The sequence below is a fragment of the Eptesicus fuscus genome, chromosome 1, assembly GCF_027574615.1.
Source record: "Eptesicus fuscus isolate TK198812 chromosome 1, DD_ASM_mEF_20220401, whole genome shotgun sequence".
Taxonomy (NCBI): domain Eukaryota; kingdom Metazoa; phylum Chordata; class Mammalia; order Chiroptera; family Vespertilionidae; genus Eptesicus; species Eptesicus fuscus.
The window spans coordinates 52211650-52238045 of record NC_072473.1 but is presented as its reverse complement, the minus strand read 5'-3'; the positions used below and the strand labels follow the sequence as shown (position 1 = coordinate 52238045).

At 38.8% G+C, this 26396-nt stretch overlaps 1 protein-coding gene across 1 annotated transcript in view; it reads right to left on the bottom strand.

Annotated features, from left to right (window-relative positions):
- Positions 1-26396, bottom strand: part of KIF4A (kinesin family member 4A) — a 204012-nt gene that overhangs the window by 69305 nt on the left and 108311 nt on the right. The window contains exons 13-14 of the mRNA XM_008155964.3: positions 24363-24419; positions 22954-23139 (exon numbers count right to left, since the gene is read on the bottom strand). Of these exons, the coding sequence (XP_008154186.2) occupies positions 22954-23139; positions 24363-24419 (243 nt within the window). The remainder of the gene's footprint in view (positions 1-22953; positions 23140-24362; positions 24420-26396) is intronic.

The following is a 26396-nucleotide window of genomic DNA, read 5'->3' as shown; positions in this document are numbered from 1 at the left end:
GAAAGAATGGGGAGCTAAAAAAACACTATGGTGCCCACACACAGGACTGCCCATTCCAGAGAAATTGCGGAGAAAGTGGGGCACCACTGCATGCATAAATGGGGCTGCCCAACCAGAAGAAAAGTGTGGAGTCAGAAAAACTGCGTGGTACCCACATACCAGACTGCCCCATGTGGAGTGAGTGGGATGCTGCTGTGCACCCACCCATGGCAGGAGCTCCTGCCACCGTCCAGGAGAGATTTCAGAACTACCAAAGTGTTGCTATGTGCACCCATGCAAGGCTGCCTCAACAGGAGAAAGGGCCTAGCGAGCAGGACATTGAGCTGCAGGAAGGCAGAGTGGCCCAGCCCAGACCCTGCTCTGACTTAGGATAATTTAAGCAACAGGGCATGTACACAGGGCTGCCTATGGAGTGAGAGGGGTGTGGTTGAGCTTGCAAGGAGCTGTACTGCTCAGAAAGGGAGCAGAACTAGTAAAGTGCTGAGGTGTGTACACACAAGGCTGCCCCAATGGGATAGAGAGTGGATTAGGTGGGGTCTAAAGATGCAAGCTCACAAAGCAACTCTGCACAGACCCAGCTCATATCACAGCCAATTAAAGCAACAGGGCACTCCAGGAGCCCAGGGAGCAGCCCCATGTACATTAGGCAACCCCACCCAGATAATAAGGACAAGGAAGCAAGCACACATCAGGCTACTCCACCCAGAACACACCCACCCCTTCAGCCCAGGTGACGCATCGGGCACCACACATACCTGCCCCAACCAGCACCCGCCTGCCAAAACTATTCAATACACAATCTACTCAGAATCTACTCTTTCAGACTGAGAAAGATACTTATTCTATCCAACTCACAGTAATAAACACATAAAGTCAAACAAAATGGGGAGACAGAACAATATGCCTCAAATAAAGGAACAAGGAAAAACCCTAATGAAATGGAGATAAATAATTTGCTTGATAAAGAAGTCAAAGAAACAGCCATAAGAATGGTCAACAAACTTGTGACTACAAGAAAAACTTCATAGAACACTTTAACAAAGAGATAGAAAATGTAAAGAACAAATCAGAGATGAATATAATAGGTGAAATAAAAAACACATTAGAAGGAATAAACAGCAGATTAGTTAAAACAGAAGAATGGATTAGAGACCTGGATGGCAAATTAGTGGAAATCACCCAATAAGAACAGCAAAATGAAAAAAAAGAATTTCAAAAATGAGGATAGTATGAGATCTCTGGAATAACACCAAGTACACTAACATTTGCATTATAGGGATTCTAGAGGAGAAGAGAAGAGAGAAAGGGGCAGCAAGAATTTATTTGAATAAATAATATCTGAAAACTTTCCTAATCTAGGTAAGGAAACAGATATTCAGGTTTAGGAAATACAGAGAGTCCCAAGTAAGATGAACCCAAAGAGACTCATGCCAAGACATACTCTAATGAAAATGGCAAAATTTAAAGATAAAGAGTCAATCATAAAGGCAGAAAACAAAAACAAACAAGTCACAGACAAGGGAAACCCCACAAGACTATCATCTGATTTCTCAGAAGCAACTTTATTGGCCAGAAGGGAATGGCAAGATATATTTAAAGTGCTCCAAGATAGGAATCTATATCCTAGAATACTTTACCCAGCAAGTTTATTACATTCAAACCTCAGTTCTCGAATGTCTCCCTCCCATCTCCAACAATTCGCTTCTCAACCTGACAACACTTTCATGTCTCTCAGGTGACAAACAAAGGAGAGAATGCGAGAGAGTATGAGTCAGTTTACCACTAAAGCTCATATTGTTAACATCTCAGGAAATTGTGCTATGAATATTTTTGTGTTATTTTGCTTTTGTTGCTGCTTATTATTAATTTTTCATTTTACTGTATATTTCATAACCTTTTTGTTAAATTTTCATTTACATTTCATGTCCCTTTTGCATCTAAAGTGTTTATTTGTAAATTAAACATTACATTAGACAGGTATTGTACATAAGAAAGTTTAAAACATGGAATCATTTGGGGGGGGTCTGAAATGGATTAATTCAATTCACACTAGTTCTAATGGGAATAATGATTCCATTTTCGAACAGCCCTCTAAAATGAATTAAGTTCTAGAACCAAGGTTTCATTGTATTTAGAATTGAAGGAGAGATAAAGGATTTCCGAGACATGCAAAAACTAAAGGAGTTCACCACACTAAATCAGCCTTGCAGAAAAGAACATACCGAGAAATAAGAAATGACAAGAAAGAAGAAAATCTCACTGGTAAAGGCAAATATACAATAATCAACCACTTAAAAAGTTAATAGGAAGGTTAAAGGACAACAGTAGCAAAATTAACTATAAGTACAATAAATAATCAAGATATACACAAAACAAAAAGATATAAAACATGACATCAAAAACAAAGAGGGGCCCTGACCGGTTTGGCTCAGTGGATAGAGCATCAGCCTGCGGACTGAAGGGTCCCAGGTTCGATTCCGGGCACATCCCCAGTGGGAGGTGTGCAGGAGGCAGCTGATCAGTGTTTCTCTCTCATTGATGTTTCTAACTCTCTATTCCTCTCTGTAAAAAATCAATAAAATATATTAAAAAACAACAACAAAAAAACAAAGAGGGGAGGAAGAGTACATATGTACTGCTTTTAGAATGCAATTGAACTTAAATGGTTATTAGCTTAATAAAGACTGTTATAGATATAGGTTGATATATATGAATCTTATAGTAACCATAAACCAAAACCATGCCAAAAATATACAAAAAAAATGAAGAGAAAGGATTCCAATTGAAACACTAAAGAATACCAACAAATCAGAAAGAGATCAAAAGAAGAAAAAGAGTAGAGCAACAAAAACAATAAAAAACAATTGACAAAATGGCAAAAAGCACATACTTATCAATGATTAATTTAAATGTAAAGGTTGTATATATGACAAGCCCACATCTAACATCATAGTTAATGATGAAAAGAGGAAAGCCTTTTCTCTAAATCAGGAAAAAGACAAAGATGTCAAATTAAATAACTATTATTCAACACTAGTGCCCTGGTGAACAGATTCGTGCACACTGAAAGGAAATTAATTAGAAGGTGGCTGGCTGGTCGGGACTGGGAGAGATGGGCCAGACACGCCCTGGAGCCAACCTCCCGCAGTCCCTCCCCGGCTGGCCGCATCTGGGGCGGCTCTATGGCTGGAAGGGCTGGAAGGGTGTTTGCGGAGTGAACGGGGTCTCTCCGGCAGGTGAGATCCCTTGGCCTCTCCTGTGGGGATCGGGCTGAAACCGGCTCTCTGACATCACTTGAGGGGTCCTGGATTGCAAGAGGGTGGTTCTCGGATAATGCACCCTGGAATCGGGCTCCCTCCTCTCTGGTTCCGGGGTGCGTCACCCGAGAACTGCCACTGCCAAGTCACTGCAGCTCGGCAGCTTCTGCATTGAGTGTCTGCTCCCTGCTGGTCAGTGCACATCATACCTACCGGATGGTCAGATGGTCGCTTAGCCTTTTATATATAGAGATAGTTCTAGACAGAGGAATCAGACAAGAAAAAGAAATAAAAGGCATCCAAATCAGAAAGGAAGAAACAAAATTGTCACTACTTGCAGATGACATAATACTGTATATAGAAAACCCTAAAGCATCCACCAAAAATTAATAGAATGAAAGAATTCAGTAAAGTAGCAGAATGCAAAATTAATATATGGGAATCTGTCAAATTCTTATATACTACTAATAAGCAATCAGGAGAAATGAAGAAAAACTCCCAGTTACAATTGCATCAAAAAGAATAAAATACCCAGAAATAAACTTAACCAAGGAAGTGAAATACCTGTACTCTGAAAACTATAAGATATTGAAGAAAGAAACTGAAGAGGACACAAGTAAATGAAAGGATATACTGTGCTCATGAATTGGAACAATTAATATGGTTTAAATGACTATACTACCCAAAGCAAGTTACAGATTCAATGCAATTGCAATCAAAATACCAATGGCATTCTTCTCAGAACTAGTACAAATAATCCTAAAATTGATATAGAACCACAAAAGATCCTGACTAGCCACTGAAATCTTGAGAAAGAAGAACAAAGTTGGAGGTATCATGATCTCAAACTAAAGTACAAATTTGATTTATAATAATCAAAACATATATTAAAAAGATCATACAACATGATCAAGTGGGATTTATTCCAGGGATGCAAGACTGGTACAATATTTGCAAATTAATAAACGTGATATAACACATAAACAAACTGAAAGTCAAAAATCACATGATCACATCAATAGACGCAGAAAAAGCATTCTACAACATCCAATACCCTTTTTGATAAAAAAACACACACACAACAACCTCTCAGCAAAGTGGGAACAGAGGGAGCATATCTCAACATGATAAACCATATATGACAAACCTACAGCATATCTCAACATGATAAACCATATATGACAAACTAAAACCATTTCCCCTAAGAACAGGAACAAGACAGGTATGTCCACTTTCACCCCTCTTATTCAACATAGTATTCGAAGTCATAGCTACAGCGATCAGACAAAAAGAAGAAATAAAAGACATCTAAACTGGAAAGGAGGAAGTAAAACTCTCATTATTCACCAAAGACATGATATTGTACATAGAAAACCCCAAATACTCCATCAAAAAAATACTAGATTTAATAAATGAATTTAGCAATGTAGCAGGATACAAAATCAACACTCCAAAATTGATGGCTTTTTTTATACACCAATAATGAATTCTCAGAAAGAGAAACTAAACAAACAACCCCATTTACCATTGCAACAAAAACATTAAGATACTTAGGAATAAACTTAAACAAGGAGGCAAAAGATCTGTACTTGGAAAATTACAGGACATTGAAAAGAAAGAGAAGATATAAACAAATGGAAGAATATACTGTGTTCATGGGTTGGTAGATTCAACATCATTAAAATGCCCATACTACCCAAGGTAATTTACAGATTCAATGCAATCACGATTAAAATACCAATGGCATATTTCACAGAGCTAGAACAAATACTCCAAAAATTTATATGGAATAAAAAAAGACCCCAAATAGCTGCAGCAATTTTGAGAAAGAAAAATAAAGTTGGGGAATCACAATACCAGATATCAAGTTATACTACAAAGACACCATAATAAGAAAAAGCCTGGTACTGGCACAAGAACAGGCACATAGACCAATGGAAAAGAAAAAAAGAACCCAGAAATTGACCCAAGGCATTACGCTTAATTAATATTTGACAAAGGAGGCAAGAGCATACAATGGAGTCAAGATAGTCTCTTCAATAAATGGTGTTGAGAAAATTGGACAGATACATACAAAAAAAATGAAACTAGAACACCAACTTACACCATACACAAGAATACACTCAAAATTGATAAAAGACTTAAATGTAAACCAGGAAACCATAAAAATCCTAGAAGAAACCATAGGCAGCAAAATCTCAGACATCTCTTGTAGCAATATGTTTACAGATATATTTCCTAAGCAAAGGAAACTAAGGAGAAAATAAACAAATGGGACTACATCAAAATAAAAAGCTTCTGCACAGCAAAAGTAACCATCAACAAAACAAGTAGAGAGCCCACTGTGGGAGAACATATTTGGCAAGGATACATCTGATAAAGGGTTAATATCCAAAATATATAAGGAACTCATACAACTTAACAAAAGGAAGACAAACAAGTCAAGTAAAAAAAATGGGCAAAGGACTTAAATAGACACTTCTCCAAAAATCACATACAGATGGCCAAGAGACATATGAAAAAAATGCTCAAAGTCACTAATCATCCAATAGATGCAAAGAAAATGTCAATGAAGTACCATCTAACACCTGTCAGAATGCCTACCATCAACAAATCAATAAATGACAAGTGTTAGTGATGATATGGAGAAAAGGGAACCCTAGCACACTGCTGGTGGGAATGCAGACTGGTGCAACCATCTGGAAAACAGTATGGAGTTTCCTCAAAAAATTAAATATGGAACTGCCATTTGATCCAGTGATCCCACTTGTAGGAATATATCCAAAGAAACCCGAAACACCAATCAGAAAGAATGTATGCACCCCTACATTCCTAGCAGCATAATTTACAATAGCTAAGATCTGGAAACAACCCAAGTGCCCTTCAGTAGATGAGTGAATAGGAATTCTGTGGTACATTTATACCATGGAATACTATGCAGCAGTAAAAAAGAAGAATATCTTATCCTTTGAGGCAGCATGGAGACCTGGAGAGTATCAGGCTAAGTGAAATACCAGGGGTACCAGTTAATAACATGGATTTTGTAATCAAAGAAAACACGATAACTTCAAGAGAAACATCAAAAGTGCTTTATTCAAAGAAATGGCCATTGCTAGCTACACATTTCCCCCATCTTTCAGGTAGTTTGTGGATACTGTCCCAACAGAATTTCTCCTGTTTTGAGGCAAACAATTCAGAGACCCAATTTTCCACTTCTTCGTACGTTTTGAAGTGCTTCTCAGAAAGTGCCTGTGCCATCGATCAGAACAAGTGGTAATCTGAAGGAGCAAAGTCTGGTGAATACGGTGGGTGGGTTAATACTTCCCAGGCAAGATCTTTTAATGTGTCTTTAACTGGTTTTAAAGTGTGTGATGGTACATTATCAGGAAGCAAAATCACTTTGCCGTGTATTCTGGCCCATTCTGAAACTATCGTTTCATGATCAAACGTGGTTCAAATTAATTATTTGTTGTTGGTAGTGATCAGTAATAATGGTTTCACCTGGTTTTAGAAGCTCATAATACACCACACCTTCCTGATCCCACCAAACGCAGAGCATTGTCTTCTTTCCGAAGTGATTTGGCCTTGCAATCGATGTTGATGGTTGACCTGGATCAACCCATGATTTTGTGCATTTGGGATTCTCAAAATAAATCCACTTTTCATCGCGTCACAATTTGATGCAAAAAAAGACTTTCTTTCGTGCTGTTGAAGCAACATTTTACTGATGACTTTTCGGTTCTCCATTTGTCTTTCGTTCAGTTGATGTGGCATCCATTTTCCTTCCTTTAAAATCTTTCCCATTGCTTGTAAATTGTTTGCTGAGCAACGTTTAATCTTTCTGCAAGTTGTTTTTGAGTTTGACACGCATCTTCATCCAATAATGCTTGTAATTGTTGGTCTTCAAACTTTTTCGGTTGACTTGGATGTTCTTTGTCTTTCACATCGAAATCATCACTTTTAGAGCGTTTAAACCAGCATTCACAAGTATCTTGAGATGGAGCATGTTCACCATAAGTTTCCCGAAGTATACGATAACTTTCAGCTGCACTTTTCTTAAAAACAAAGTAATGAATTAAAACTTCCCGCAAATGCTCTTTTTTTGGCACAAAATTCGACATTTTTAAGTATAAAAATATCTATGATGTGGGAACGCCAAATCCATTTGCGGCTAGGGTTCAAGGTCTGGAGAAGGGGCTGCGCACAAATGAATATTCTAGACAAGAAATATAAATTTAGAATGCATGGGGAGCCAGGCGGAGACCTTTCTAGCGGAGAGGCTCCCTGATTTCTTGGTCTCCTTTGCTTTTATTTACTAGAATACACATTTGTCCTTAGCAAAGCAAACAGGGATATCAAAGGTAATGTTTGGTAAACAGTAAAAGGATTATCAAGGTTAGGGGATTGCCTTCAGCCATTCAGGCAAAAGCTGGGCAATATTATGTTGATTTTCAGCGCTTGTTGAATATCAAAGTCTATTAGCCTTCCAGTGGACCTCTCGCATAATTATGCTAACTACTTGTTGGTCTTAGCCTCTGGCATTTTCCCTTTTTGTTTTCTTAATAATCTTAGAAAGGTGTATGCCATTCGCTGGGCTTGAGTCCTTTTAAGACTTTTAGATTCAATGAAAAGGATTGAGTTCTTTCATGTCCTTTTAAATTGCTGCCAGGCATTTAACGAATTAGTTTGTAGTAGGCTGCTTTCTGGGCCATCAGTTCTTTGAGTCACTGTCCCCTGTGACATGACAGCAATGATATTCGAGTTATCAATGGTGGACAAACAGTGGGCAATGGCAATGCAGATCTGACCTTCTTTGGTTTGGTCCAGGGCAACCTGTACCAATGCACAGCTGATGACACCTAGCATGGCAAGGTGTCTTTACCATCCCCCATCTCTGGACTGTTTCTCCTCTGTCTCGTCAGCGTGTTGCTTGGGGCTACTGCTATCTGTGGTTGGAGTAGTCTGGTCAGCTCCTCTCTCTGATCCATTGTTGAAGTTTCCACATGGATTTGGGAGAGTTTTCTGGAAATACACAAGCATATCCTAGACCAAAGGTTAATAAAGGGACCCTTCCATAAACCAGACTGGGGATCTTTCCATTTAACCAGACCATTTTCTTTTGGCTTATTCTGACACCAGTGTAGTTCCATGGGTGCTTTGCAATCAGCATTACAAGTGAAAAAATTTAAAGTAATTAGGGATTGATGTAGTTTACTTATAGGATATTTCTCAACTATTCCCCCTTTTTTGTTTTAACATGCAAAGGGGATATTTTTTTGCTTGCTGTACAATATTTTGGCTTTTGAAAATCCTTCAATGCAGCCCTGATAGCTTTTAATTCAATTCTTAGCACAGAAGTATGACTGGTCTAGATGACTTGGTCTTAATTCATTGCATGATAAGCAGCTTTACTATAAGATGAACCATCAGTAGAAAATAGTTAATGATTTAGGAATAGGTTCCTGCCTAGTACAACTAAGGTCCCCTGAATATTCACTTATTTCAATTTGCCAACTTAAATCAGTCTGAAATAAGGCTTATTTTCTAACTTCATTTGTCCTTAGGTGTGGACAGTAAATGACACTAATTGTATTTCTGCTATTAGTCTTTGAGTATATTGACATAAGCTTTTTTAGGGAGGCAAAATGCAAATTATTTACTTTTCTTTTTGAGGCCTAATACATTGATGTTTAATTACAATTTTCTAGATATTTGAAGGGAATCTCCTTCTGCTTTTTTTTTCTCCCAGAGTAATTTCTAGGCCACATCTAGTGAGTTTCTTTAAAAAACTTTTTCTTTCTTTTAAACAGAGCAACAAACTTGGTTGCTTTTCAGACGCTGGCCAATACTGCAATGCATACATATCAAGTAAAAGTAACTCTTTTTACTTATGGTGTCTTATTAATGGAGAGATTCAGTGCTTGAAGAGTAACTTTTAGTTTACTTTGTAAATAGTAGCAGAAGAGATTTTAAAATTTCTTCTTTTTATTAAGCTTAAAATTTACTTTTAAACAGCATTCTTTTTGGCTAGTGCTCATTTGCATATGTATGAAAATTTTTACTTTGGCCTTTACTAGAACCAGGTTGCTTATAAAATATTGGCTTCTCATATAAATGAGTTTATATGAGACCTTGATTATATTGTAGAAAGTTAACTTATTAAGTAATTAAAGTATGCACCTTTATTGAAAAAACAGGGTAAGCAAACTTATACATTTGACCTATGAAGTACAGATGCTGCCCCATCCCCCTAGTATATTTGAAGAGCAGGCTGTTTGAGGCTTCTTGTCTTAAAATTCCTATGCTAAATAATCTGGTTTTGCTTAAGAGGTATTCAGCAACTTTGTCCTGCCCTCCCTTAGAGGTTGAAACTTTTATAATATTTAAAATATATGTATGTAAATAGAACAGTTATTAATTTTTATTTGATAAAGCTTCCCACGTGATTTCAAGCACATTAGATTGGCTTAATTTGGTTTAAAAATATTTCTTTTAAGAAGAGAGAATAAATCCTTGAATCATTCCAGGGCCCTTGAAATGTCCCAAGGCTATCTCTCGGTTAAAGTCTTGAAATTTAACTTGGAACGACCATCAAATATACATAACCCAAAGATTATATTATATACTTTTTGTAATTATTCTAAAAGATATTAATTAAATTTAAACTGGTTTTTATATTAAAAATTTGGTTCAGATCATAGAATTAATTCTTCTTTTTTAATTAGACCATATAAAGTATTATATTCTAGGTTGAAATTTTACCACATGTAGTACACATAAGGACAACAATATATTTTGAACTACTAATTTCTCCAGAGAAAATACAAGAATTATTTTTTCAAAAATGAATTTCTATACTTTATGTATTTTATTATTATAACTATATAATCTTTCCCAATTTAATTTGAACTTAAAACTCTTAGAAGCTTCAAAAAAAATTTTTTAGGTGGCAAGTTAAATACTTAGCATTTCTCAGATTAGTAATACCTTCACATTTTTAAGAATATGTTTCAAATAAAATATAAGACATATTTAATTAATAGATTCAAATCTATCCTCTAGATTTTTCATATGAGGCAAACTCAGATTACTAGTTCAGTATTTTGTTATTTTAAAATATCTATTTATTTAATAATTTTTTATTATTTAATTTAGTAAACTCCAAAGCTTTAAGTTGCCAAAGACTTTGGAAGCAGGCCTGTAGCCCTTTGAATTTTAAAATTGCCACATTCTTTCTTAGAGATAACATCTAAGGTTACTGCTGCAGGAAATGCGACTGGCCCCCTCCTCCATCAGAGAGCGCAGCCAGTCTCCCCCCGAGTGACTGGGCCCCCACCATTAATATACCTATAGTTATCACTGAAAAACTCCACCACAAATTCTTCATTTAGTTACATCTATCCATTCATGTTTCAACAATTTTGAGATTATAAAGCCAATTATTATTATCCAAGGCATTTACTTTGGCAAATTGTGTAACAGAGATAACTTACTTTCAGTGGCTTTAATATTAACCTTGGAATGCAGTCTATTATTATTCAAGAACTACCTATTATTATGGAAACGCTAATCTTGTTGCCCAAACACAGCCTGTATATTTTTCTTGTGTCATTTTTGCCATCTTTTAAAGAAAAACAGTCTTGAGTTTATTCTATAGCATCCTTAAAGAGATGGGGCTCAAGAGGCCACCCAAAATCAGGCGGGGCACGCCTTCTCTTAAGCTAGCCTTTTTCTCTTCACAGGTACAGAAATCCCAGATGCATCCCCAAATTTTGAGAAATGTCTTATTTATCCAAATTTCAAATGACAGACTGGGAAATAAAAACATGGGAAAAACGAGACTTTTAATAGCACTCTCGGGAGTGGGCGTCCATTTTACAGGATCAGCAAGACCTAGTAATTAATGGGCTGGGGCCTTTTTTAGTTCTCTATACCTCCCATTGTCTCCTAGGATATGTACCATAGGCCACGTGTCTCCCCACCCCCACATCCTGTTTGCTCTGGGAAAATTCAGTAAATGGCCTGGCCACCTAGGTTTCTTTTCTTATTAAATTAAATCAAATCAAAGGCATGCTTAATAGACTAACAATAAACAATAAAGACAGATAAAACAACAATCAACAGACAAGCCTTAACAAATCAGAGTTCTTTTCATGGATCTTTTCCTATTCTGCTCTCCATAGCATTGACTGGCCTCTAAAGTTATTTTAGGTAGAGACAGAGGATCCAGGGCCTTAGTATGACAGACTGTTGATCCCCAATATGAATTAGGCATAATGCAGTTTGAACAAGAGCCCATCTAGTTAAAGATGACAAGGGCATTCGTTTTCCTTGAGCCTGATTTAAGAGAGTACCTTTTGACATTTTAATTTCTTTGTCCTTGAGCATACAAGCTAAAAATTTACAATATTTTTGCCTTTTATTCGAATTCTTCACCATTGTAGCCTGGCTTGAAATAAAAGACGTCCCCGCCTACTTATGGCTCGCGACTTCCGAAGCTTGGCGCGGGCTTTGTGCGCAGTGAGTCTTCCCACCTTTCCAGTGCACTTCCCACCTTTCTGGTGAACTTTATTTGTTTTTCACTCTGGTGAATCTTCTTCTCCATGTCCCTTTCCGAGGTGCCAGATATGAACGCCGCATCCATTTGTGGCTAGGGTTCAAGGTCTGGAGAAGGGGCTGCACACAAATGAATATACTAGACAAGAAATATAAATTTAGAATGCATGAGGAGCCAGGCGGAGACCTTACTCTCTAGCGGAGAGGCTCCCTGATTTCTTGGTCTCCTTTGCTTTTATTTGCTAGAATACAAATTTTCCCTTTAGCAAAGCAAACAGGCATATCAAAGGTAAAGTTTGGTAAACAGTAAAAGGATTATCAGGTTAGGGATTGTCTTCAGCCATTCAGGTAAAAGCAGGGCACTATTATGCTGATTTTCAGCCCTTGCTGAATATCAAAATCCATTAGCCTTCCAGTGGACTTCTTGCATAATTATGCTAACTACTTGTTGGTCTTAGCCTCTGGCAATGATGTTAACACCTTCAGCAAATTTAACATATGAAGTTTTGAAGCTTGCTGTCAATACAACAAAACAGCATACATATCAAATAACATATATATCAACATATTTGTAACTCCATCTATTGAAAAAAAAACACATTATTAACCGGTATACCTGGTAAGTCAGTCAGAGAAAGACAAGAATCACATGATTGCACTCATATGTGGAATTTAATGAACAAAATAAACTGATGAATGGAGTGGATCCAGAGACATGGAAGCATAGAAAAGAGTGTAGAATCTCAGAGGGAAGGCAAGGGAGGGTAGGTGGGAGGTAATCAACCAAAGATCCTGTATGCATACATGTATAACCCGTGGACACAGACAATAGGGTGCTGAAGGCCTAGGGTGAGGGAGGGGAGGCAGAGGTGGGCTGGAGTGGGTCAATGGGGGAAAAATGGAACATATGTAATACTTTCAACAATAAATAAAAATAATTAATTAATACAAAAATATTCAAAACAGTATGATACTGGCATAAAAACAGAGAGCCCAGCAACAAACCCTCACTTATATGGTCAACTAATCTATGATAAAGAAGGTAAAAATAGTCCGATAAAAGAAAATGGCGACGGAATAGAGTCGGGTTTGGAGTCTGTTCCTGGGGCGGAGAGTCGGAGCAGCAGAGGCTCGCAGAGGGAGTGTATGTGGGCAAGCCAAGGGACAGCTAAACTCCAGGAGAAGGCGGGGGAGTGCTGGGCAGTGTTCCTCTGACCGCGCAGCACCCACAGGGGCTGGGTCCCCTCCTGGAGCTGCGGGCTCGCCGGGTGCCTCGCCATCTTGCAAGGAAAGGAGGATTTTAGGGGAAACCTGACTTTCCGCGACAACTGCAAACACTGAACTGCTGGGAGCACCAGACCACCGGTCCCCTATCAGCGCAAACATTCGGATTCAAAGAAACTCTTCACTGCACCACGGAAAGGTCAGATTTTGTCTGAAATAAGCTGCGGTTTCTGATCCCCGCGGTGGGTGAGGGAAGCGCTGGGTGAGGGAAGTGCGGCAGCCGCAGGACCGGCAGGAGCCGGGGGAGGTCTGTGCCTAGAAAAATCAGCGGCAGTTGGAACTGCCGTGATCCGTGAATGAGGAGGGGGGTCTTCTGAGCTGCTAACAGAAGTGATCTCTTGAAAGCAACTCATTTTAATCTGACCAGGAGGGTCAGACTAAGAATTTTCAAAGGAGCGCAGGCTCCTTAGTCTGGGGCACAGACCCACGGTCCGCACACCTGGGCTCTTTCCGACTCTGATTGCTAAGCCCAATACAGAGGCAAACCCAGGTGGAAACCCTGAAAGACTGCAGGGGGAAGGTGTTTTTTCGGAACCTGGGGCCAGAGCTGCGTGTGACCATCAGAGAGGCAGCTCTGAGGCGCACACCTCTACAAACCGGTAGTGAGTGCCATAGAAGGGGAAAAAAAAAAAAAAGAAAAAAGAGCTAGAGAGGCCCGGAAGTCAATTCAGAAACACTGCCACCCAGGGGCTGAAACGCTAATTGTCTCTGGTGTAATCAAAAATAAATACGAGAAATTAAGATAGGGCTGGCTTAAAAAGCAGGACTGGCTTCCAACACTGAGGAGCCCTGGAATGAAGCTGAACTGAAATACCGCCCAGACTGGGAAAAAGGCGTACCAAACAGAATAATAGAGGAAGTGAATGACAGCCGCTACTGCACATTTTAGTCTTCCTATTTTTTAATTTTCAATTCTTTTTTAAATTTTTTAAATTTTTTATTCTCATATTTTTTTATTTTCATTTTTTGCATCTTTTACTTAAGAAACTAATATTTTTTTCTTTTTCCTCACTTGATTTTCACCTTTTTAATTATTACATTTTTATATTCAATCAGCACTATTATTACTATTATTTTACTTTTTTTTTTTTTTTTTTGTAATGTCATTTGATTTTCTCTTTCTTTTATTTTTGGATTAGTGTCCTACATTCGATTTGCATCTTTCCCTTACAATCGCTTTACCCTATCTCAAAGCTAACATTATGCCATCACTCTCCTCCTAACCTTTCCCCCTTGGTCCCCAGTTTATCTTAACCCTTTCTGGCTTTAGATTTTCCCTACTTTTTCAGTTTACTCCCTGCTAAAACTTCACCCTACTTATATATCTAATTCCCAACCCCCTGCTCCAAATCCATACAAACCTCTCTCTACGCTACCTTTAAAAAATTATTTTTCTCTCGGGCCTTTTGTTGTTGTTTGCTTGAATGTTGATTAGATTGAATTTTTATGCTTTTTTATGAGATTGTTTAGATTATTCTTTTTGTTGGTTTGGTTGGTTCTTTTGTTTGCTTTGTTTTTGTTTGTTTTTTACTTTTGTTTTCCTTTGCCTCACTTGATATTAGCTGCTGTTGCAGTTTGTATTAATCTCCAGGCTCGTGTTGCTGGAATTTGCTGGGAATAGTGGTTGTTCTAGTGGAGTTTACTCCCCATATATATAGTTTGTTCCCCTTTTCTCTCTTAGTATCATTCTTGTCTCTCTTACTTTTTTTTTCTTTTCTTTTTCTTTTCTGTTATTTCTTTTCTTTCTTTCTGCTCTTTTCCCAAGTTCAGATTCACACTCTTTGTTGTTGTTTTTTTCTTCGTTGTTGTTCTTTCTTTTTACTCTCCCTCTTCCACTCCTATTCCCTAATTTGTCTTTCTCTAGTGGTTACCTTTATTGGAGGTTATTAATATCGTGAATACAATTCTGTTCAGTGCCTTTTCTGTTGTGCCTGGTTGTGTTGTATTTTATACCTTTAAATCAACGCCAGAGAGAGAAATCTATATAACCAGACATCCGGAGAAGAGAGACCATGGGGAGACAAAGAAACAGCCCCCACAGGAAAGAAAAGCAGGCATCACCAGAAAAGGAAGTAAACGATTTAGAGGCAAACAACCTATCAGAGAAAGAATTCAGAGAAATGGTCATAAAGTGGCTGAAAAGGATGGAAGACAAATTCGACAATATGAGTAAGAACCAAGAAGAAATGAAGAAGAACCAAGAAGAAATGAAAAGTGACATCGCTGCTGTAAAGAACTCAATAGAAAGCATCAAGAGTAGACTAGATGAAGCAGAGGACCGCATAAGTGAGCTAGAAGACAAGATGGAAAAAAATACCCAATTACAACAGCTTCTAGAAACAAAAATTAGAAAGATTGAGGAGAGCGTAAGGGAACTTCGGGACAATACAAAACAAAACAACATCAGGATAATAGGGGTGCCAGAAGGAAAGGAAACTGAGCAAGGAATAGAAAACCTGTTTGAAGAAATAATAACAGAAAACTTCCCTGATATAGGGAAGAAAAAACCCACACAAATCCAAGAAGCTCACAGAGTTCCAAGCAAAATGAACCCCAAAAGACCGACGCCAAGGCACATTATAGTTAAGTTGGCAAACACCAACGACAAAGTAAGAATCTTACGAGCGGCCAGAGAGAGACAGACAGTTACATACAAAGGAACCCCCATCAGACTAGCAACTGATTTCTCAACAGAAACTCATCAGGCCAGAAGGGAATGGAATGAAATATACCAAGTCATGCAAAGGAAGGGTCTAAATCCAAGAATACTGTACCCAGCAAGGCTATCAATCAAAATTGAAGGTGAAATCAGGAGCTTCAGAGACAAAAAAGGACTAAGGGAGTTTATCACCACCAAACCAGCAATGAAAGAAATGCTAAAGTGTCTGCTGTAAAAGAAAGAAAGAAATAGGAAGCAAAGAAGGTACACAGGGGTATAGAATAAAAATGGCGTCAAATAAGTACCTATCAATAATAACTTTAAATGTAAATGGATTGAATGCCCCAATCAAAAGACACAGGGTAACAGACTGGATAAGAAAACAAAACCCAGATATCTGCTGTCTACAGGAAACCCACCTCAAAAAAAAGGATGCATACAGACTGAGAGTAAAGGGATGGAAAAAGGTTTTCCAGGCAAATGGAAATGAAAAAAAAGCTGGGGTTGCAATACTTATATCTGACAAATTAGATCTCAAAGTGAAGGACATAACAAGAGATAATGAAGGCCACTTCATAATACTAAAGGGAGAAATCCAACAAGAAGAAATAACTCTGGTAAACATATATGCACCCAATACAGGAGCACCAAAATACATTAAAAAACTCCTGGAAGATATCAAAGGAGAGATTGACAGTAATACAATCATAGTAGGAGACTTCAATACCCCACTATCACCATTGGACAAATCCTCTAAACAAAAAATCAGCAAAGAAACATCAATCCTAAATGACTCACTAGAACAGATGGAATTAATCGACATCTTCAGAACATTTCACCCCAAAGCCACAGAATATACATTCTTCTCAAGTGCACATGGGTCATTTTCAAAGATAGACCATATGTTAGGACATAGGCAAAGTCTCTCCAAATTCAAGAAGATAGAAATCATATCAAGTATCTTCTCAGATCACAGTGGCATAAAACTGGAAATCAACTACAATAAAAACAACCCAAAGAAATCAAACACTTGGAGACTAAACAACATGTTATTAAACCATGACTGGGTTACCAAAGACATCAAGGAAGAAATAAAAAACATCATGGCAACAAACGACAATGAAAACACAACAATCCAAAATCTATGGGACACAATGAAAGCAGTCCTGAGAGGGAAGTTCATAGCTCTACAAGCCTACTTCAAAAAACAAGAAACAATGGTAATAAATTACCTAACCCAACAACTCAAAGAGTTAGAGAGAGAGCAACAAGATAAGCCCAGTGTAAGCAGAAGGTAAGAAATAATAAAGATCAGAGCGGAGATAAACGACATAGAGACCAAAGAAACAATACAAAAGATCAACAAAACCAAGAGCTGGTTCTTTGAAAGGATAAACAAGATTGATGGACCTCTAGCCAGGCTCACCAAGAAGCAAAGAGAGAGGACCCAAATAAACAAAATCAGAAATGAAAGAGGTGAAATAACAACAGACCCCGACGAAATACAAAGGATTGTTACAAAATACTACGAACAACTCTATTCCAACAAACTGGACAACCTAGAGGAAATCGACATATTCCTAGAAAAATACAACCTTCCAAAACTCAATCAGGAAGATTCTAAACAGCTCAACATGCCAGTAACTATGGAAGAAATTGAAGCAGTCATCAAAAAGCTTCCGGCAAACAAAAGCCCGGGGCCAGATGGCTTCACAGGAGAGTTTTATCAAACTTTCAAGGAAGAACTAAAACCTATCCTCTTCAGACTATTCCAAAAAATTCAAGAGGAAGGAACACTTCCAAGCTCCTTCTATGAAGCCAGCATCACCCTAATACCAAAACCAGATAAAGACAACTCAATGAAAGAGAATTACAGGCCAATATCCCTCATGAACATTGATGCCAAAATCCTCAACAAAATTCTAGCAAATCGGCTCCAGCAGTACATCAGAAAGATCATACACCATGACCAAGTAGGATTTATTCCAGGAATGCAAGGATGGTACAATATCCGCAAATCAATAAACGTGATACATCACATAAACAAATTGAGAGATAAAAATCACATAGTCATATCAATAGATGCAGAAAAAGCATTTGACAAAATCCAACACCCTTTCTTGATAAAAACTCTCAACAAGGTGGGAATAGAAGGCTCATACCTCAACATAATAAAAGCTATTTATGATAAACCCACAGCAAACATCATACTCAATGGGCAAAAACTAAAACCATTTCCCCTAAGAACAGGAACAAGACAGGGATGCCCACTCTCACCACTTCTATTTGACATAGTACTGGAAGTATTAGCTATCGCAATTAGGCAAGAAGAAGAAATAAGAGGCATCCAAATTGGAAAAGAAGAAGTGAAGCTGTCCTTATTTGCAGATGACATGATATTGTACATAAAAAACCCAAAAGATTCCATCAAAAAACTAATAGACTTAATAAATGAATTCGGCAATGTAGCGGGATACAAAATTAACGCCAAGAAATCTATGGCTTTTCTATACACCAATAATGAACTTACAGAAAGAGAGACTAAAAAAGCAATCCCATTTACCATCGCACCAAAAAAATTAAGATACCTAGGAATAAACTTAACTAAGGAGGTAAAAGACCTATATGCAGAAAACTACAGGACACTGAAAAAAGAGATAGAGGAAGACGTAAACAGATGGAAGAACATACCATGTTCCTGGATTGGTAGAATCAACATCATTAAAATGTCCATACTACCCAAAGCAATCTACAGATTCAATGCACTCCCCATCAAAATACCAACAGCATATTTCACAGACCTAGAAAGAACTCTCCAAAAATTCATCTGGAATAAAAAAAGACCCCGACTAGCCTCAGCAATCCTCAGAAAGAAGAATAAAGTAGGTGGGATCTCAATACCAGATTTCAGGCTGTATTACAAAGCCACTGTTCTCAAAACAGCCTGGTACTGGCACAAGAACAGACATATTGATCAATGGAACAGAATAGAGAACCCAGATATCGACCCAAACCACTATGCTCAATTAATATTTGACAAAGGAGGCATGAACATACAATGGAGTCAAGACAGTCTCTTCAATAAATGGTGTTGGGAAAACTGGACAGATACATGCAAAAAAATGAAACTAGATCACCAACTTACACCATACACAAAAATAAACTCAAAATGGATACAGGACTTAAACATAAGACGGGAAACCATAAAAATACTAGAGGAATCCACAGGCAACAAAATCTCAGACATATGCCACAAGAACTTCTTCACTGACACTGCCCCTAGGGCAATGGAAGCTAAAGAGAAAATTAACAAATGGGACTACATCAAAATAAAAAGCTTTTTTACAGCAAAAGAAACCATCAACAAAACAACAAGAAAGCCCACTGCATGGGAAAACATATTTGCAAATGCTATCACTGATAAAGGTTTAATCTCCAACATCTACAGGCAGCTTATGCAACTCAATAAGAGGAAGATAAATGATCCAATAAAAAAATGGGCAACAGACCTAAACAGAATATTTTCAAAAGAAGACAGAAGGAAGGCCAAGAGACACATGAAAACATGTTCAAAGTCACTTATTATCCGAGAGATGCAAATCAAAACAACAATGAGGTACCATCTCACACCTGTCAGAATGGCTATCATCAACAAATCAACAAACAACAAGTGTTGGCGAGGATGCGGAGAAAAAGGAACCCTCGTGCACTGCTGGTGGGAATGCAGACTGGTGCAGCCACTGTGGAGAACAGTATGGAGTTTCCTCAAAAAACTGAAAATGGAACTCCCATTTGACCCAGTAATCCCACTCCTGGGAATATATCCGAAGAAACTAGAAAAACCAATCAGAAAGGATATATGCACCCCTATGTTCATAGCAGCACAATTTACAATAGCTAAGATTTGGAAACAGCCTAGGTGCCCGTCAGCAGATGAGTGGATCGGAAAACTGTGGTACATCTACACAATGGAATACTATGCTGCCATAAAAAAGAAGGAATTCTCATCATTTGCAGCAACCTGGATGGAATTGGAGAACATTATGCTAAGTGAAATAAGCCAGTCAATGAAAGAAAAATACCACATGATCTCACTCATTTAGGGATAGTAAAGAACATCATAAAGTGGTGAACAAAAAGATAGATACAGAGACAGTAAAGCATCAAACAGACTTTCAAAGTACAGGGGGAAAGTTTGGGAAAGGTGGGGGAGTTATGAAATCAAACGAAGGACTTGTATGCATGCATATAAGCATAAACAATGGACGCAAAACTCTGGGGGGGGAGGGCATGTGTGGGTGTGGGGTGGGGGGGGTAATAGTAAGATATGTACACATATAATACCTCAATAAAAATATTAAAAAAAAAAAATAAAATAAAATAAAATAAAATAAAAAAAAAAAAAAAAAAAAAAAAAAAAAAGAAGGTAAAAATATACACTGGAGTCATAACAGTCACTTAAACAAGTGGTGCTGGTAAAACTGGACAGATACATGCAAATAAAACCCCAAAACTGGACCACTCTCTTACACCATATATAAAACCCCCTCAAAATGGGTTAAAGACTTAAATGTAAGGACTAAAACCATAAAAACTATAAGAAAACATAGAAAGTAAACTATTTCACAACAGTCTGAGGTAATATCTTTTAGGGTATGTCCCCTCAAGCAAGGGAAACCAAAGCAAAAATAAACAAATGGGACTACATCAAATTAAAAAGCTTCTGTACAGCAAAGAAAGCCTTCAATAAAACAAACAGGTAACCAACTAAATGGGAGAAGATATTTGCAAACAACACCTCCAACAAGGGGTCAATATTCAAAATATATAAAAAACTCATACAACTCAATAACAAAAAAAGTAAATAATCCAATTGAAAAATGGGCAGAGGACATGAAAAGACATTTCTCCAAAGAAGACATACAGATGACTAAGTCATGAAAAGATGTTCAATATCAATTATCGTTAGGTATATGTAAATAAAAACAATAATGAATGGCTATTATTAAAAAAGTCAACCAATAACATATGTTGATGAGAATGTATAGAAAAGGGAATCCTTTTGTACTGTTGGTGGGACTGCAAACTGGTGCAGCCCTATGGAAAAGTGTGGCGATTCCTTAAAAAAACTAAAAACAGATACACAATACAACCCAGCAATTCCACTTTTGCATATTTATCTGAAGAAATTCAAAATCCTAATTTGAAAATATTCATTCACTGCTATGTTCACTGCAGCATTATTTACAACAGCCAAGATGTAGAAGCAACCTAGGTGTCCATCGATAGATGAATGGGAAAAGATGTGGCATACATACACACACACACACACACACACAATGGAATATTACACAGCAATGGTTTCATTAGTATGTGGAATCTAAAAACAAAACAAATAAATAACAGACCCATGGAAACAGACCAAAGAGATGGTGATTAGAAGGGGTGGTGGTGAGATGCCCTTGCACTGAAAGAGGCCCTAGCCTAAATAGGGGAAGGGGAATATAGTAAATAATATTGTGACAAGTTTACACAGTGAAAGATGATTACTGGAACTAGTGGGGTGGTCACACTGTAAAGTGTAAAAATGTCAAATCAGTATAGTGTACACCTGAAATGAACATAATATTGTATACCAACTATACTTAAATAAAAAAAATAAATTTAAAAATGATATTATTAACTCCAGGATAAACAAAAAGCTATACAAGAAAGGAAAGGAATCATATTATACTATGTGACTCAGCTGTAAAACATTTACATACAGACATAGTCATAAAAATGTAAACATTAACTATTCATTTAATCAAACGCTGTGATATAATACTTTTTATTTCTTTCTTTTTATATATAATCATCTTTAAAGATAGAGGTGAGGCAGTGTGCATGGGTGGCTGTGTAAGAGAACTATGTTCCAATCTTCCAAAGTGGAAAATCAATTGATGATGTTAGTATTGTACTATCTGACTTTTACAAATTATAGACATGAATTTGTTTGACATAAATAAAAATTAAGTTTTAAAAAAGTTAAGTAAGACTGTGGTAATAAAAAAAAAATAAAACCTCTATTGGCATATTGGCAACTCAATTATTACTTTGGAAGCAACCTCTACTCTAGGGGTATAAAGTGGCAAAAATCACATAGTAAAACCCCCCCTTTTTTTGTTTTTACTCTGAAAAACTAGGGGAAATGGTGGTAGAAATGCATTAGTGTTTCAGGGATTTCTTGATACTAGCATATAGGACTTTGGGGTTATAGCTGGATGGGAAAAGAATGCACCCTTTTCCACCTACCAGCCCTGTTAACAGCCCTTTGTGGATGGGAAACACTGGGCTGCAAGGAAAAATGAGGTCTGGAGCAAGGGTAACCTTGTGGATAACCTGAAAGCCAAGACTTGTGTTTAAGTAAAGATAAATCCTCTTAATTAACAAGAGCAAATTAAAACCACCACAAGGATAAACAAGTTCAGCCATTTGCCAAGTCATGTGATATCCACTACAAATCTCTTTATAATTGACACTCTGAGACCATGTACCATTCTCAGAACCCCATCATAGTTATTAGAACACAATTTCTCCAAGCAGGGACCATTTCTATTATAACATTATCAAACTACTAGAGGCCCGGTGCATGGATTTGTGAACCAGTGGGGTCCCTCGTCCTGGCCTGAGCCTCTCGAAATCTGGGACCCCTCAGGGGATGTCGGAGAGCCGGTTTCAGCCCGATCCCCGCAGGCCAGGCTGAGGGACCACACTGGTGCACGAATCCATGCACTGGGCCTCTAGTATGCATATAAAATCTTTGGTTAATCTCTTCCCGTCCTCCCCCTTACCCCCTTCCCTCTGAGATTCATCAGTCTGTTCCATCTTTCCATGCCTGTGGTTTCCATTCCTGCATTGAGCGTCTACCCCTGGTGGTCAGTGCGCGTCACAGCTACCGGACAGTTGGCTGGTGGGCCGGTCACTTAGGCTTTTATATACATAGATTTATTAAAACCTATTGTAGAAGGCATTAAATTAAGTAAAACAAAATTATAGGTTCCCTACCCAGAATGTATTCTTTTTTAAACCAATAGTAGTTGTACTACACACATTATGTTGTCTTGTCAACATCAAAAACAGTGTGCCTGTTTTCTTTGCTTACAATTCAAGAGAGATGGTAGACATTAACAAATACTGCTCTAGTAAAGATTTTACCTGGTACTGGAACTGAATTGGTTGTAATTGGCTGCCATCTTGAGTCATCTTCCTGGCTAGGGCCTCTTTCAGTGCAAGGGCTTTATTCAACTCAACCAGCTCCTTAGACATCTGAGCTTGACGGAGAACATGTTGAGTGGTGAATCCATCAGAAGATCTGCTTGTCTGTAGACAGGTTTCCACTTTCTGGAAAAGATCAGGATAATGATTTGTAAAAGAAACAAGCAATTGGAGCTCCTTAGACACTACTTAATCAAGTCTCACAGCCATTTCTCCATTACCAGTACCTTTGATCTTTTAAAACTCTGGTTTCTCATACATTCAATTTAAATATCTAAAATAAATTGAGCTAGCCTATTTCCCTGCTCTCACAAGCATTTTATTTCTTATATCCTTTAATTTACTATTTTAGAGCAAACTAAGTTTCTTATTCTTTTCTTTTTCTTTTTTTAATCCTCACCCAAGGATATGTTTTTATTGATTTTTTAGAGAGATGAAGGGGGAGAGAGAAAAAAAACAAAACACAATGATGTGAGAGAGAAACATCGATCATTTGCCTCCTGCATGTGCCCCGATTGGGGATTGAACCTGCAACATTTTGGTTCACAGCACAACACTTCAACCAACAACCGGCCATGGCTCTTGATTTTTTTTTTTTTATTAATCAGGCCAACATTTCTCACTTTTACCTCATTCTAAGGGATCCTTAAAGGAGAGAAGGCTCTGGAAATGGCACTTTAGGAATGGTGGAAATGGAGAAGAGGTTTCATTTATTCTCAAAAACCTGACCTCTGGCACCTGATTTATCTCTCATCTGTCTTCTTTCAGAATATGAAAATTACCAATATGTATTGGCTTTAGGGAGAAAAAGCTGTCTCAAGTAAACCATTGTCCAGGCTTTCATTTTGACTTTGCTCTATAACCTTTAGCCAACATCTAATATATTTTATCTGTTCTTACAACTTGAATACTCAAAATGTTTTGGTTCCTTTAGCTTTTAACCATCCCATACATAGAAAAGTATGCTGAGAAAAAAATTCTCTTTCATTTCCTCTCTAATGCTTTTGTGACCTTGCCATGATTTCCTAATTTGTTCCCTTCCTCATTTTAACTTACTAGATAGTTGATGCAGAATATTAGCACCTAACAAGAAATCAGTAAGCCAGTCTGAAAATATAGAAAGTGACAAACCTGAGAAGCCTTGCCACCCATTACCACTAATGTTAGAGATAGAGCCTACCTGAGTTAGGAATTTTACAAAGCTGAGATTTATATTCAAGATTTCTGGATTTCCATGGCATTCTATGGAGGATGGCAGCAATCAGGAATTCTCTTCTCAGCTGAGTGATAAATTATAGGCAATGGCACAGTTAAAGCTCCTGATTCTACATAAGGGGCAAATTACTTACAGCTTCTGGATCCACTCCAGCATCAATGGCTGCAGCCATGCAAGCAACAGTTTCATCCTGCAATGACAAATGATGTCTCATTTTAGAAAAAAATTCTGAAGTGAAGCTTACTAGTGGATTTTATACTGGTTATTTAATTTTTTCAACTGTATACAGAGACCATCTAAGGTGCTAAACACTTTTATAGTAACATATACTCCAATAGCCACATGTTTCCATTTCCCACCTCTCAAGAGATTCTCTTCTTTATCTAGATCAATTGTGCAGTCTTTGTAAAAAATAGGGTCATGTGGCAACTTACATACAAGGTGGGGCAAAAGTAGGCTTACAGTTGTGAGTTCATGAAACAAAGTTTACTCTTGTATTTTTATTTATTAACTAGTGGCCTGGTGCATGAAATTCATGCAGGGGGGGGGGATTTGTCCCTCCGCCCAGCCTTCACCCTCTCCAATCTGGGACCCCTCGGGGGATGTCTGTCGGTTTAGGCCTGATACCTGTGGGACATCTTGTGACCACATGGGGGCGGGCATCTTGTGACCACATGGGGGCAGCCATCTTGTGCAAGGGTGTGATGGTCAATTTGCATATTACCTCTTTATTATATAGGACTAGAGGCCCGATGCATGAAATTTGTGCATCGATAGGGTCCCTAGGCCTGACTGGCAATCAGGGTGGATCTGTGGGACAACTGGAGGGGTGATCGGGGGGGCTCTCACTGGCACCCACCTTGGCTGGCCTGGCACCGCCTGCTCGCCCACTCCCTGCCATTGCCACTGCAGGTCACCCCCCTTTGTGGGGCAACCGTTGGGGTGATCAAGGGGCCCCTGCTGGCACCCGCCTCGGCTGGTCTGGGGCCTGAGGGCTGGGGGAAGCTCCTGCATTGAACTTCTGCCAATGGTGGTCAGTGCACGACATAGCAACCGGTTGTTCCACTGGTGGTTCCGCTGTTCAGTCGATTTGCATTTTAGGCTTATATTATATAGGATTATTGCATTATTTTCCATACAAAAGACTGTAAACCTACTTTGCCCCACCTTTCCTGCTTGGATAGAGGTCACAGGGCCAGAGTGAAAGACTTAACCATTTCAATAGGTGAAAGTTTAAGCTTTATAGACTACACCCTTTCTTCTTATGTTTTTAAAAAATTAAAGGAGATATCCTTGTCAGAGGACATGCAGAGAGGGAGGCGAAAAGGGAGAGAGTGGGAGAAATAGAGAGGAGGAGAGGGAGAGAGGGGGAGGGGGAGAGAGGAAGAGAGGGGAAGAGGGGAAGAGGAGAAAAGGGGGAGAGGGGGAGAGGGGGAAGGAGATTGATGTGAGAAACATCGACCAATTGCCTTCTGTACGCTCCCAAACTGGGGAATGAATCTGCAACCCAGGCATGTGCACTGACCGGGAATCAAACCAGCAACCTTTCTGTGCACAGGATGACACTCAACCAACTGAGCCACTCTGGCTGGGCATCTTTTTATGTTTTTACCACTAAATCTACTTTATAATACACAGGTGTAGCCAGTCCTCATGGACACACAATCCTAAGAAAAGACATCCTATATAATAAAGAGGGAATATGTAAATTGACCACAGCACAGGCGGGGTTTCTGTAACACAAGATGGCTGCACCCACAGTGGAGGCCAAGTTCATATAACGAGCCTTAAGGAGCAATCAGCAGGGACCTGAGGCTGCACCTCCCACCCCCGCCCCAGTGGGGCTTGACAGGGGACCTCAGGCCACACCCCCCACCCTGGCGCCAGGCTGGGGGACCCCCACCTGGCAGGGCTTGACGGGGGACCTCAGGCCACGCCCCCCACCCGGCAGGGCTTGATGGGGGACCTCAGGCTGTGCCCCCACCCCGGCTCCAGGCCAGGGGATCTCAGGCCGTGCCCCCCTCCCTGGTACTGGGCCAGGGGACCTAGGCCATGCCCCCTGCTCCGGCGCCAGGCCGGGGAACCTGAGGCCACACCTCTCACCCGGCAGGGCTTGACAGGGGACCTCAAGGTGCACTCCTGCGCCCCAGTGCTGGGCTGGGGGACC